Source organism: Galeopterus variegatus, unplaced genomic scaffold, assembly GCF_000696425.1.
Source record: "Galeopterus variegatus unplaced genomic scaffold, G_variegatus-3.0.2 Scaffold191, whole genome shotgun sequence".
Lineage (NCBI taxonomy): Eukaryota > Metazoa > Chordata > Mammalia > Dermoptera > Cynocephalidae > Galeopterus > Galeopterus variegatus.
Window position 1 is genome coordinate 371,967 of NW_007726302.1, and position 12,302 is coordinate 384,268.

At 46.7% G+C, this 12,302-nt stretch overlaps 1 protein-coding gene across 1 annotated transcript in view; it reads left to right on the forward strand.

Moving 5' to 3' along the window:
* ISM1 (isthmin 1, angiogenesis inhibitor) overlaps window positions 1-11,568 on the forward strand; it is an 80,926-nt gene extending 69,358 nt beyond the window's left edge. The window contains exons 5-7 of the mRNA XM_008564775.1: window positions 926-1,069; window positions 4,854-4,943; window positions 10,759-11,568. Coding sequence (XP_008562997.1) covers window positions 926-1,069; window positions 4,854-4,943; window positions 10,759-11,276 — 752 coding nt within the window. The 3' untranslated portion in view covers window positions 11,277-11,568. The remainder of the gene's footprint in view (window positions 1-925; window positions 1,070-4,853; window positions 4,944-10,758) is intronic.
* The last annotated feature ends 734 nt before the right edge of the window (window positions 11,569-12,302 follow it).

The following is a 12,302-nucleotide window of genomic DNA, read 5'->3' on the forward strand; positions in this document are numbered from 1 at the left end:
CACCTCGCTCAGCCAGTGAGCGGGAACCGGTCTGTATGTAGGATCTGAACCCTCGGCGGGAGCGCCGCCGTGCTCCCAAGCGGCGCACTGTAGCAGTGCGCCACCGGGCCGGCCCCCTCATGGACCATTTCTAGCTTTACCATTAACATATCAGTTATCTAATTCGTAAAGGGCCATGAAAATCAACTACATTGTAAAAAAATTAATTAATTTTTTAAAAATGTATCAGTTATCTATTGCTGTGTAAAAACCATCCTAAACTTAGTGGCTTTAAACAACAACAGTTCATTCTCTCTCATGATTCTGTGGCTCAGGAGTTTGGGCAGGGCCTCTGGGCACTTCCTCTACTTTTGACATCAATGGCTACATTTGGCTGTCCATGGGGAAGGGCTGGAAGGTTTAAGAAGGCTCCATATGCCTGGTGTCTCAGAGGTCCTTCATGTGGCTCCTCTCTTTCCATGTGGATCTATGCAACAAGGAGGGAGGGAACCGCTGATGGTCACTGTTAAAGGCTCCATATGCCTGGTGTCTCAGAGGTCCTTCATGTGGCTCCTCTCTTTCCATGTGGATGTATGCAACAAGGAGGGAGGGAACCGCTGATGGTCACTGTTAGAAACTGCCTGGCATGTTATTACATGATCCTATGCTCTGGAAATGTGCACATTCTCAATAAGCACTTCTTGGGCACCTTCCAGGGCTGAGGTCCTGGCCATGTACTAATCACCACAGTGCACAAAACCTTCCTGTCTTCACAAAGCTGATCACTAACATGAGCCCTGAAGCCATAATCCTTTGAGCTCCAGCTGGCATCTGGTCCCCTCCCAACAGTGAGAGCAATGGAAGTGAACCATCAGAGCGTTTCTTGACAGGGATATTTGGGGACTCTTTGGCAAGGTTGATGACCATCTCCCTGGCTCCCTTCCAGATTCCACAGATGGTGAGGGTGACTGGAGTCTCTGGTCTGTCTGCAGTGTCACCTGCGGAAACGGCAACCAGAAGCGGACCCGGTCTTGTGGCTATGCATGCACTGCAACAGAATCTAGGACCTGCGACCGTCCAAACTGCCCAGGTGAGCTTGGATGGGGGTATGGTTCCAAGTTCAAGGGGCAGCTTTTAATTTATATTTTAAAACTTATAGAAATTGACTTTTTAAAAGACGACCATTATCTCAATAAGACTTTGGCCAGAGTGAGACAACAGGAGACAATTAATGAGCTTAAAGGATGGAGAGATGGATTTGCCAAGTCTTGTGCACGATTGCAGTCGCTGTGACTTAAAGGATAATGTCATGTTGTACTTAACGGAGGGACTCTGGTTAGTTTGGGCCTTTGATGTGGGATTTGTTGTGCTTTGAAGAGACACGTGAAGACAGATATTCATGGTCTGATAAGGAAGCCAGGACGAGAGGCTTGACAGCCATCCACAGGAAAACCACATGGTTAGCCCTGCAGGTAACACCGGAGAGTTTCCAAAGGCTCCCAAGAGAGCAAAGTACGTCAACTTGGAAGTTAATTATCACTTCATATGGCAGACGTTGTCAGTGCTTTAAAAATGAAACTGATTGCATACTTGGTCATATTGGGAGTGAGAAATAAGTGGGACCGTACCAGCGGTTGTCAAACTGTGGCTGATGGGCCATGTCCAGCCAGTGACCTGTTTTTGTAAGGCTCATACACTTTTAAAGGATTGTGAGGAGGAAGAAGAAGGAGACCAACATTATATGTGACCCACAAAGCCTAAAATATTTACTGTCTCACCCTTTGCAAAACGCTTATCAACCCCAGGTCTATGGTGTTACTGTGTGTAGCTCATTGCCAGGTAGCACCAGCCTAAAACAGTGTCTTAGGCCCTTTCAAGAAACCACACATTCCAAATGGCTTCATCTGAAAGAACTTCAGAGACAGAAAATCTGATCCCTGTACCCAGACTTCCTTTTTCTACCCCTAGACACTCTATTCTCAAACCAGAGATGTTTGGAACAAAAAAAGAACTGGAAGCAAAAAAGGGGTTTGTGAGGAGAAAGGACGAATCAGATTGGAATGACTATGAATGTTAGCAAAAGGGCGTGCAGAAAATGGGCTGAAATGTAAGAAGTGGCTGTTGTGGCTCCGTGTCAACCATGCAGACGGATTTCAAAAAAGTGGAGCAAAGACCCGGATGCTTTTTCTGATCTTTCCCACATTCGTCATAATGAGCAGAGTGGGAAGTGTGCTGGAAGTCTGGAGGGTGGATTTGGATGGGTAGAAATAAACCAAAAAACAATAATAATATGAGGAGAAGGAGAAATTAAGAAACTGAAGAAGGAAGAGAAGGAAATGCAAAGAAGATGGTGAAGAAAATAACAATGGGGGCTAAAAGACGAAGCCAAAGAAAATAAGGATAATGAAGAAGATGAAGAAAAATGAAAAAGATGATGAAGAATAAGATTTTTTTGAATACTTCAGTATCAAGCAAATTTTTAAAATTTTTTCAACTATTTCATTTAATCCTCACAATAGCCTCATGAAATAGGTATCTATTATTGTACCCATTTGACAGCTGTAGAAACTGAGGCACAGGGAATTAATTCGCCTAGAGACACACAAGCAACATGGGCTCATCTGGAATTGAATCCAGGCAGTCTGATTCCAGAGTCCACGTTCTCAACCATTAACCTCTGTTGCCTGCATCAGGCTCAGCCATGTGTGGATACAGACTTTGAACGTCAGGGGCTGGGGCTTGCCTGTTGTCTTCACTTCCAGAGCTGGCATCCAGACCCAGGGTGGTAGACATAGACACCTCGTCAGGGGAAGGCGCTTCTCTGCCACCACTTGTTCTGCTTCCTCCTTGTTCTCGTCACCACCTAGAGCAGTGCAGCCAAGGGTGGTAGACATAGACCCCTCGTCAGGGGAAGGCGCTTCTCTGCCACCACTTGTTCTGCTTCCTCCTTGTTCTCGTCACCACCTAGAGCGGTGTGGCCAGGGAAGGCGCTTCTCTGCCACCACTTGTTCTGCTTCCTCCTTGTTCTCGTCACCACCTAGAGCAGTGCAGCCAGCAGCCCTGCTCATGCATTTTCTTCTCAGCCCTGCTCATGCATTTTCTTCTCAGCCCTGCTCATGCATTTTCTTCTCAGTTGTCCTTGCCCTCTTTCCATCCTTTCTGTCTCTCCAGCATTTTCAGCATTTTATTTCAGCATTTTAGGGCTTTCTTGGAACAGGAAGGATTTCCTTTTGCAGGATCTCTTTCCTTATGTGGTTTGTTGATTCTCAGCCTTGCTGGAAATAGTCATGGGGCAGACAAGGTCTCCCTGGCCTGGCAGTGATTACACTGTAAAAGTTCATCCCCTAGGTCAACTCTACAAAGAAATTTGAGGGTCCTCACATAAAATCGGAGAGAGCCCTGTAAGGGAAATCAAGTCATCTTTAGCAGGAAAGCCGAGGCTCACCAGCAAATGTTCTGTGGCCCTCCATGCCTTCCCCTTCTCATTGCTTTAGCTTGCACAGGATTCCTGTTTGTAAAGGAAGCCTTGTTAGGGGTGGTAGTTTGGGGAGTGAGGGATGGGGGAGATGGGANTCTCTGCCACCACTTGTTCTGCTTCCTCCTTGTTCTCGTCACCACCTAGAGCGGTGTGGCCAGCAGCCCTGCTCATGCATTTTCTTCTCAGTTGTCCTTGCCCTCTTTCCATCCTTTCTGTCTCTCCAGCATTTTCAGCATTTTATTTCAGCATTTTAGGGCTTTCTTGGAACAGGAGGGATTTCCTTTTGCAGGATCTCTTTCCTTATTTGGTTTGTTGATTCTCAGCCTTGCTGGAAATAGTCATGGGGCAGACAAGGTCTCCCTGGCCTGGCAGTGATTACACTGTAAAAGTTCATCCCCTAGGTCAACTCTACAAAGAAATTTGAGGGTCCTCACATAAAATCGGAGAGAGCCCTGTAAGGGAAATCAAGTCATCTTTAGCAGGAAAGCCGAGGCTCACCAGCAAATGTTCTGTGGCCCTCCATGCCTTCCCCTTCTCATTGCTTTAGCTTGCACAGGATTCCTGTTTGTAAAGGAAGCCTTGTTAGGGGTGGTAGTTTGGGGAGTGAGGGATGGGGGAGATGGGAGGTTTGAGGAAAGCTGGGCTCGGTTCTCAGAGCAAGTAATAACAAGCCTGGCTTTTTCTTTCTGAAGCATCGCTGAGAATGCTAAAAGTCCAGGACTATGAAATATCTGGTCTTTGGCTATAGACTGCTACACCCTCAATGAGCCAGACAAGTAATTGGCTAGATAAATGAGCTAGACAAATATTGCAGGGAAAAATATCCACTAACACTTACCACTTACTGCTCTATCTAAGTGCTTTCTTTACACGTAACTCATTTAATTCTTTCAACCCTGTGAGACGGGGCATTTAGTTCTCCCCACTTTAGGGATGTGAAAACTGAGGCACGCATGTGAAAGGTGAAATGGCTTGCCCAAGGTCACATGGCTAGTAATGATTTGAACCCAGGCAGTCATTGAAGACAAGGTGTTGACAATTACACTCCATTGCCGCTGGCTTAGTTTGTCACTCTGACATCATAGACAGCTATCCTGACATGTGCCCCCACTGCCCAAAAGCCCATCCCCAGGCCTAATGAGTGAGTTCCTTAGGACTCATTCAGGCACATTTGGATCTGATTTCATGCTGCAAATGGTATCTGGGGTTTTAATATATTTTATGCGCTACTACCTGCTTTTTACTGTTTCCTCTGTTGGCAAGTAGTTCTGCCCAGGAGTTGTAATGAGTACAGAAAGCCTTTGTTCAGGTGTATTCGTTTTTTATTTGCGGGGAGTGGGGGGGTAACTTTTTCCTACGTGTAACTAGGGAAAAATGAGCTTTTGTCTGTGTTTAGGAATTGAAGACACTTTTAGGACAGCTGCCACCGAAGTGAGTCTGCTTGCGGGAAGTGAGGAGTTTAATGCCACCAAACTGTTTGAAGTTGGTAAGAAGATTTTTTTTTCTTTTTTATCCAAATATTGATTTAGTGCTTTGGAGATTCCTTTTGCCTTTGCAGTGCCATCTTTGGATCCATGTAAATGTTTCATTTTCCTCTTCTGGGATCCAATTCTCCCAGCATATTTCTTGCTCGGTGAATATACTCCAAGCGAGAAAGAGCAATCTCATCCCTCCTACACCACACTGAGCCATTACAGTACCTCTGTGTCCACCCTGCTCACTACACAGACTTCACAGCAGCTGGTGGGCAGGGGACATTCTCTTCCCTTAGCATGGAATCGTTCCATGGTGGGGATGGAATCATTTTCACAGCCTTCACTGAGCATCCTCAATAAAACCAAGAAATGGTCTTGGCACTTCAGCAGACGGAGGGAGGGGGAAGAAAAAGAGGGAATTTTCTCAATATTATACACCCCCTCCCTTGCAAGAATTTTCATAAACCTTTGGTGCACTCTGCTACTTGCCTGCTAGAAAATGCTAGAGCAGATACAATAAACATGGACCAAACAACACTGAAGGTGACTACTCAGGTACAAGGTGCAAGCTTGCTTTTGAAGAATAGCTTCCTGTGCTTCTGGATATAATTCTATACTGTGGAAGGCTAAGGTTCCTTCTGCCCCACACCCCCCCCCTTTGTTTTTCTTTTTGCCATCTAAAAATTCTTTCTTAGCCTTTTCACATTGGCCGTATCATCTCTGCCAAAACTTAGCAGTCCTAAGTCTCCCCCTACCTTTTTTTCTCATGACCCAGCTATTTGAGAGCTAATTTGGTAAGTAAATATGTTCCTCAAATGACTATAGGGCTCAGTCAAGGATCTAAATAGAACAAGTCTACAAGAAAAAGAAAGACTAATAAGAAAGAAAGGAAAAAACAAACGGAACCAGCACTGTGATGAAACGAAACTGAAACAGCTACAGCATCGGGGGCAGCAGGGAGCGGTAGGGACTGTGACAAAATGAAGAACTCAGGCTCCATCCAAAGGGGTTGGACATGACGTGGCCATTGTGGAGTGAATACTGACTTGATGTTGTCATATATCCTGGTTTTCCAGGACAGTCCCAAAATCTGGAACTTGCTAAAATATATGTTAATTTTTTAAATGCTTGATAATAATTTATTTTAAAATCAAATCCAATCAAACATGCTTATGAGCCAAACCAGAGGCAGCTTGGAAATTCAATGTTACTAGGACCTCCACCTCACCCCTGTCCCTTCACATACACACAATCAAATTGCATTTAACAGGAGCAGTCTGCAAACACCATGCATTTGATTTTAAAAAGTGACTTTAAAGGTGGGAATTTTACATAACACGGTAGAGTCTTAAAGGCAGTCTTTGGGGGCAGAGCGCTTCTCAGGACTGCTCATATCATACCCCACAGGCAGGCAGCATCTCGTCCTTTTGCAGAGCACAGCCCAGATGCACAAAGCCGTGCCCGGTGTGTGGCTAAGGACACGAGAGCTGAGTAGACATGATGGTTCAGTCAGGGTCCAGGCAAGAAAGAACATGGCACATTCAAATTAGGTCACAGAGGAGCATTTGGTGAGGGACTGTCTGCAAAGGTAGGAGCAGCATGGATGGAAACCAAGAAGGGACTATACAGAACCCCAGGGCTGGCAGTAGTGGGGAGCCCTTACCACCACTTGGCCTGAAGGGACCATGGAAGGAGCAGTTGCCAAAGCCCACAGAGTAACTGCATAAAGAGGGCCACCTGGTAGCAGCCCTGGCTGTCAGAGCGATACAGCCAACCTGCAACAGTGAAGGAGGAGCCAGGGAAATAATACCCTGACCTCGCTCTCTTTCCTCTGTCTGTCATTGGCTCAACCCAACTAGAAGTCAGGGTCAAAGAGCCTGTTGATGCAGTCCACATAGGTCCATCTTCCAGGCCACGGAGAAGCATGGAATGAGGATACAGAAGGACAAATGGAAGGTGGGGAAAGCTTGTCATGCTCGAGATTAAGTTACTTAACCTAGTACTGCCTCGGTTTTCTGATGTATAAAAGAATATGAGGTAATACTGCCTACCTCACTGAGTCATTGTAGAATTAAATGAGTTATTTGTAAAGTATTTAGAACATGCCCATCATGCTAAACTTTCTACGTAAGTTCGATAAATAAAAAACATAAATAAGTCAATGGACATCCTGTAGGTATATGAATTATGATGACCTCCCATCCTGGAGGGAAAATACAAAGGTGTTTTCTGGGACCTCGCCGAATTTTGTTTCTGAAGACCTTTTCCTCCGAAGGAGATCCCACAGACTTTGCAGGCGCTCCGTAGGATGGAATTTCTATTCTCTCAGTGACTGCTCAGTCAGGGAGTGACAGCTGTGGAGTTGCAGAACTTAGAACTGAAAGGAGCCGTGGTGGACTCCAGCCAGCAGCACCTGGACGCTGTTCCGTGCACTCTCTACGCTCCCTCCCATTTAATCCTCATTGCGACCTGGTGAGAGAGGTGCTGTTTTTATGCCCACTTTAGAGGTGAGAAAACTCTAAATTGAAAGCACAGTGGGGTAAAAGAACTTGCTCAAAAGTAGGTCACAGCACTACTGAATAGTTGAGTTGGGATTCAATCCCACACAGTGTAGCATGAGATCCTACACTCTCAACCTTATGCTGGCACTTCTGAGCTCCTAAAAGATGCCCCATCTCTCTTCCTCATGTATTGGCCAGAGCCCTGAGCCCTTTTCCAAGCTGCCCATTGTCCTGACCACTTGATTTCCACTCATAGCACCACCATCCTCCCAGGTAGCTGGGTCAGAGCTGGAGTCACTTCTGATGTCTTCCTTTCTTTTCCCAAAGCCCATCAGCCACCAAGGACTGACAGCTCTAACTCTCTGACTACTCTTGATACTGATACCCACCTACTGATTCCTCCCAGTGTATCTCAGCAGGTCCCTAACAATCAGTATCAGCACTGAATTCATTTTATTACTATACAGCTCAATTAATAGCTCACTCTCACAAACCTTCAGTGGCTCCCTAGTGCCCTCCAAACAAGCCTGAACTGAACAAGACCTCCATGATCTAACGCTGACATTATTTCCCTATACCTTCTGCTCCAGTGAAACTAAATGTGTCCCCAGCCCCAGACATTGCCCCAGATTCTTCCTGCTCAACCTTGGTTTGCACAAGTAGGGCTGACCTGGAGTGCCCTCCCTCACCCTTCCGCCATCTCTGCTATCACAGTCTGTGTCAGTTAGGGTCCTCTAAGACTGAGGTATCAAAATGGGATTAGACATGAAAGAGATTTATTGGGGAAACTCTCTGGAAGGATAAAGGTGAAGGTAGTGGGACTGGGCAGGGAGAGCTTTCAGACCAAGGTGCAAGCAGCTCTGAGAAAGTCTCAGCCATGCTGACCAGGAGTCCCCTGCAAAGGCTGCCTATTGCAGGAGTCCCTCGTCATTGGCTGGAGCAGCCAGGAGGGAACATGGACTTCATGTAAACACCACAAAGATCCAAAACTGTGGTGGCTGGAGGCTCCAGTCAGCAAGAGCCCACAGCTGGTTCTCCTGTAGGAACTCTGAGCAGTACACTTGTGGCGGCCACATAGCCCTGCTGTGCCTCAGGACCAGCAGGTGCCACATGCTCCTTGAAGCACCCCAATTTGCCCTGCTAGAAATAACATTGCATTTTTGTACACCTGTGGGGCCTTTTGCCTTTGCCTCCCTCAATGCACCCCCACATTCCACCATGGTTGGCTTCTTAAATATGCCTCATCCTGCCCACTGCAGCTCACTGAAGCAGATGCTGTCAGTGACCTGTCCATGTCTCCTCCACCCACCCCAGCCTGACTTCTCAACTGGAAGCCACTGTATTTCTTCTTCTCAGATCTTTCTCTGGTCCCTGATACCCACCTGTCCATGAATGCACAGTGGGCTGGAAGTCAGGAGCAGCCCCCTGTCAGTGATTGATGGGAGCTGTTGGAAATATGCCCAGATCCCCGCCAAATAAAAAACAAATCTGAATTTAGTAAGGAGAGACTTTATCCAAAGGATTATTGCAAGGAGGGAGGGAGATTTATCTCCCTATTATGGCAGTAGAGAGAATGCTATGACCATAAGGTCTACAAGCATCTCCAGGGTTAGGCAAAGAGGGTTTTCTTTTACAGAGGAGTAAATGAGGCTAGAAGGAACCCTTTGTCAGAAGTGGGATGAAAATGTGGCATGATCAGATAGGAGATCAGAGAACATTTTGCTCTGAGAACAGCCAATTTTCCAGGAGGGACCCTTAAGGAGAAGCTGTGTGCTGGCTTGGGCTGAGGGTGGGCCAAAGTTCAGGGACCTGGAGGAAGGAGAGAAGCTTAATCAAAGTTCAGCTAAGATGCATTTTGTTCTTTTCAATCAATGGGGACAAGCAGCTCAGCTAATCATTTTTGAGGCAAAGAAAAGGAATTTGGAGGATCTGTGTCTGGCTTTGTTGCAGATAAACAAAGGGGGCATCCATCAATCTTATCTAAGTCCTATGGGGAAAGGGGGTTCTTTGTAGTAAACTGTTTTCCAGAATGCAAAAGCGGGGTGCAGGGGGGTGGGGAGGGAGGATTCTTAACCTCGTCTATTTCCCAGGATCATGAGGCTTGGATGAAGTTCAACATTTTCAGTGGATGAGAAAACAGTGAGGTGTTCTGTGCACTGTTTCCCAGGTCCCAGCCTGAGTAGCCAGTCCCTTGCAGTGGTTACTTACTGATCCACACCCTATTGGCTTCCCTCTCTTCCCTGTCTCACTTTCCCACCTCCCTGCTGGTGTTTCCTGGAATCACCTCCCAAAGAACCATTTTCACTGGAAGCTTTTCGTGTCCTGGTCTGGGAGAACCCAGTCTAAGACACCCACTAAACCAGAGATCCTGGACTCAGATGACTGCAGGGCCACGAGTGGGCACCCATGAGGGAAGCGAGCAGGCAGGGGCTGTGCCTCCTACCATGTACAAGAAGGGGTCATCATTCACCTGTTCACAGGTGAATGCAAGAACACTGTAGATACATCTTTTCTTTTTTTCAAAAAGCCAGAAATCCACATTTACAGTTGGAATCACTTAGTTCTCGAATGCTGGCAGTTAACCAATTTTTTTTTAATATTGTGAGAACCAAACACAACACATCTGGGGGTAGGTTCTGACGCAAATTCTGCTGGTCACTTACCTCTGGTCTAAATGTTAAGCTCCCTAAAAGCAGGTTCCACAGGCCCCTTCCTCTTTAAGGCATCTTATCATATGAATTTGATATGTCTAGTGATTGTTACATGCCTAAAATTAAGAGATTAGAAGACAAGCCCTATTTAAAATGAGTCAGTGAGTGACAGAAATAAAACTTAATCCTATAAATGTTCCCTGGAGACCTTTTTCATTACATCCCCACTTATTTAGAGAGAAAATTCAAAACAGCCCTCTAAATTGTTAATTTTGTTAAGGGTGATAATAGGGTTCCTGTGATCTACGAAAATTTCCCCCTTTCTTTTTTGTAGATGCCTACTAAGATTTAGGGATAATAATGTATATTTCCATGAAAGTTAAGAAAGATGGAATAAATGCAATGATAGTTAAATCTAACTGATGGAATGTGGTTAGTCACCGTATCTGTAAGTACGTTTTCTTTAGTTTTCTGTGTCTGAAAATTTTTCATAACATAAAGGAGGAGGGTTGGGAAGAAGTCTTGCCAACAAAGAACTTCCCAAGTTCAAGGAAGGTGAGAATGGCCCCCATGGCCTGGTAACTCTGGGCTCTAGGAGGGGTGTTGTTGACTTCAGTGTCACTGCCCAGCCAGTTCTACACATGGTGAGAGGGTTTCTCTGTGGCCTTTTTCAGACACGGACAGCTGTGAGCGATGGATGAGCTGTAAAAGCGAGTTCTTAAAGAAGTACATGCACAAGGTAATCAATGACCTGCCGAGCTGTCCCTGCTCCTACCCCACCGAGGTGGCCTACAGCACAGCTGACATCTTCGACCGCATCAAGCGCAAGGACTTCCGCTGGAAGGACGCCAGCGGGCCCAGGGAGAAGCTGGAGATCTACAAGCCCACGGCCCGGTACTGCATCCGCTCCATGCTGTCCCTGGAGAGCACCACGCTGGCTGCCCAGCACTGTTGCTATGGCGACAACATGCAGCTCATCACCAGGGGCAAAGGGGCGGGGACGCCCAACCTCATCAGCACCGAGTTCTCCGCCGAGCTGCACTACAAGGTGGACGTCCTGCCCTGGATCATCTGCAAGGGCGACTGGAGCAGGTACAACGAGGCCCGGCCTCCCAACAACGCACAGAAGTGCACGGAGAGCCCTTCGGACGAGGACTACATCAAGCAGTTCCAAGAGGCCAGGGAGTATTAAAGAGACCGGGATGAGGTGGGGCGACGCCACCTCTGGCTTTGTGACACAAGCACGCTGCACTGATCTGCCACTGGCGCCGAGTCCTTCCTCTCCGCACATGTGTCCATTTGTATAGAGCACATAAGTATTTGTTATAGATGACACCACGGCTGTGCACCAGGCCCGGGTACCCGTCATCAGAAGCCACCCTTGCTATCTACGGTGCCTACGGACCTCCTTGGAAGTCCTCCCAGGGGCGATGTGGGCAGGAGGAAGGGGACGACAGAAAAGCCAGAAGGAGAACCTGGGGGACATAGGAGGTGTGACTCAGTTCCCAGGAGGATCACATGTGTCCATTTGTATAGAGCACATGAGTATTTGTTACAGATGACACCACGGCTGTGCACCAGGCCCGGGTACCCGTCATCAGAAGCCACCCTTGCTATCTACGGTGCCTACGGACCTCCTCGGAAGTCCTCCCAGGGGCGATGTGGGCAGGAGGAAGGGGACAACAGAAAAGCCAGAAGGAGAACCTGGGGGACATAGGAGGTGTGACTCAGTTCCCAGGAGGATCCAGTGTTTCCAGAGAGAGACTGAGGTTGTAAACGTTATAAGCGGTTTTTATGTATAACTTATTTAATACAAATGTGACTTAAGCGTAACCTTTTCTCTGGAGTTGTCATCATGAAATGAATCACTTCTGTGAGAGTTTAGAAAGAAAGGGGCTTAGGGAAGTGGAAGAGAAAGGGAATTTTGCAATGATCTCTTTAAAAATAAGCACCACAGTGGAAATGTATGAAAACATGAAAATGCCCACCTTCAACCAAATGCTATTTAGTCATAAGGCACCTTGCTGGAGTCTCAGATTCCAAAATTCTCTTGCCTCAGACTGAGTAGGGGTGGAGGGTAAGTGGGTATTTTAGGGACGAATCTGAGATCTTGTTTTAAGTAGGCTTTAACATAAAAGACCAGTAATAGCATAATGCTATGATTCTACTAAAAGGCCCCAAAGCAGTAAAATTTCTGCTTGTGTCAGTAGGTTCAGAA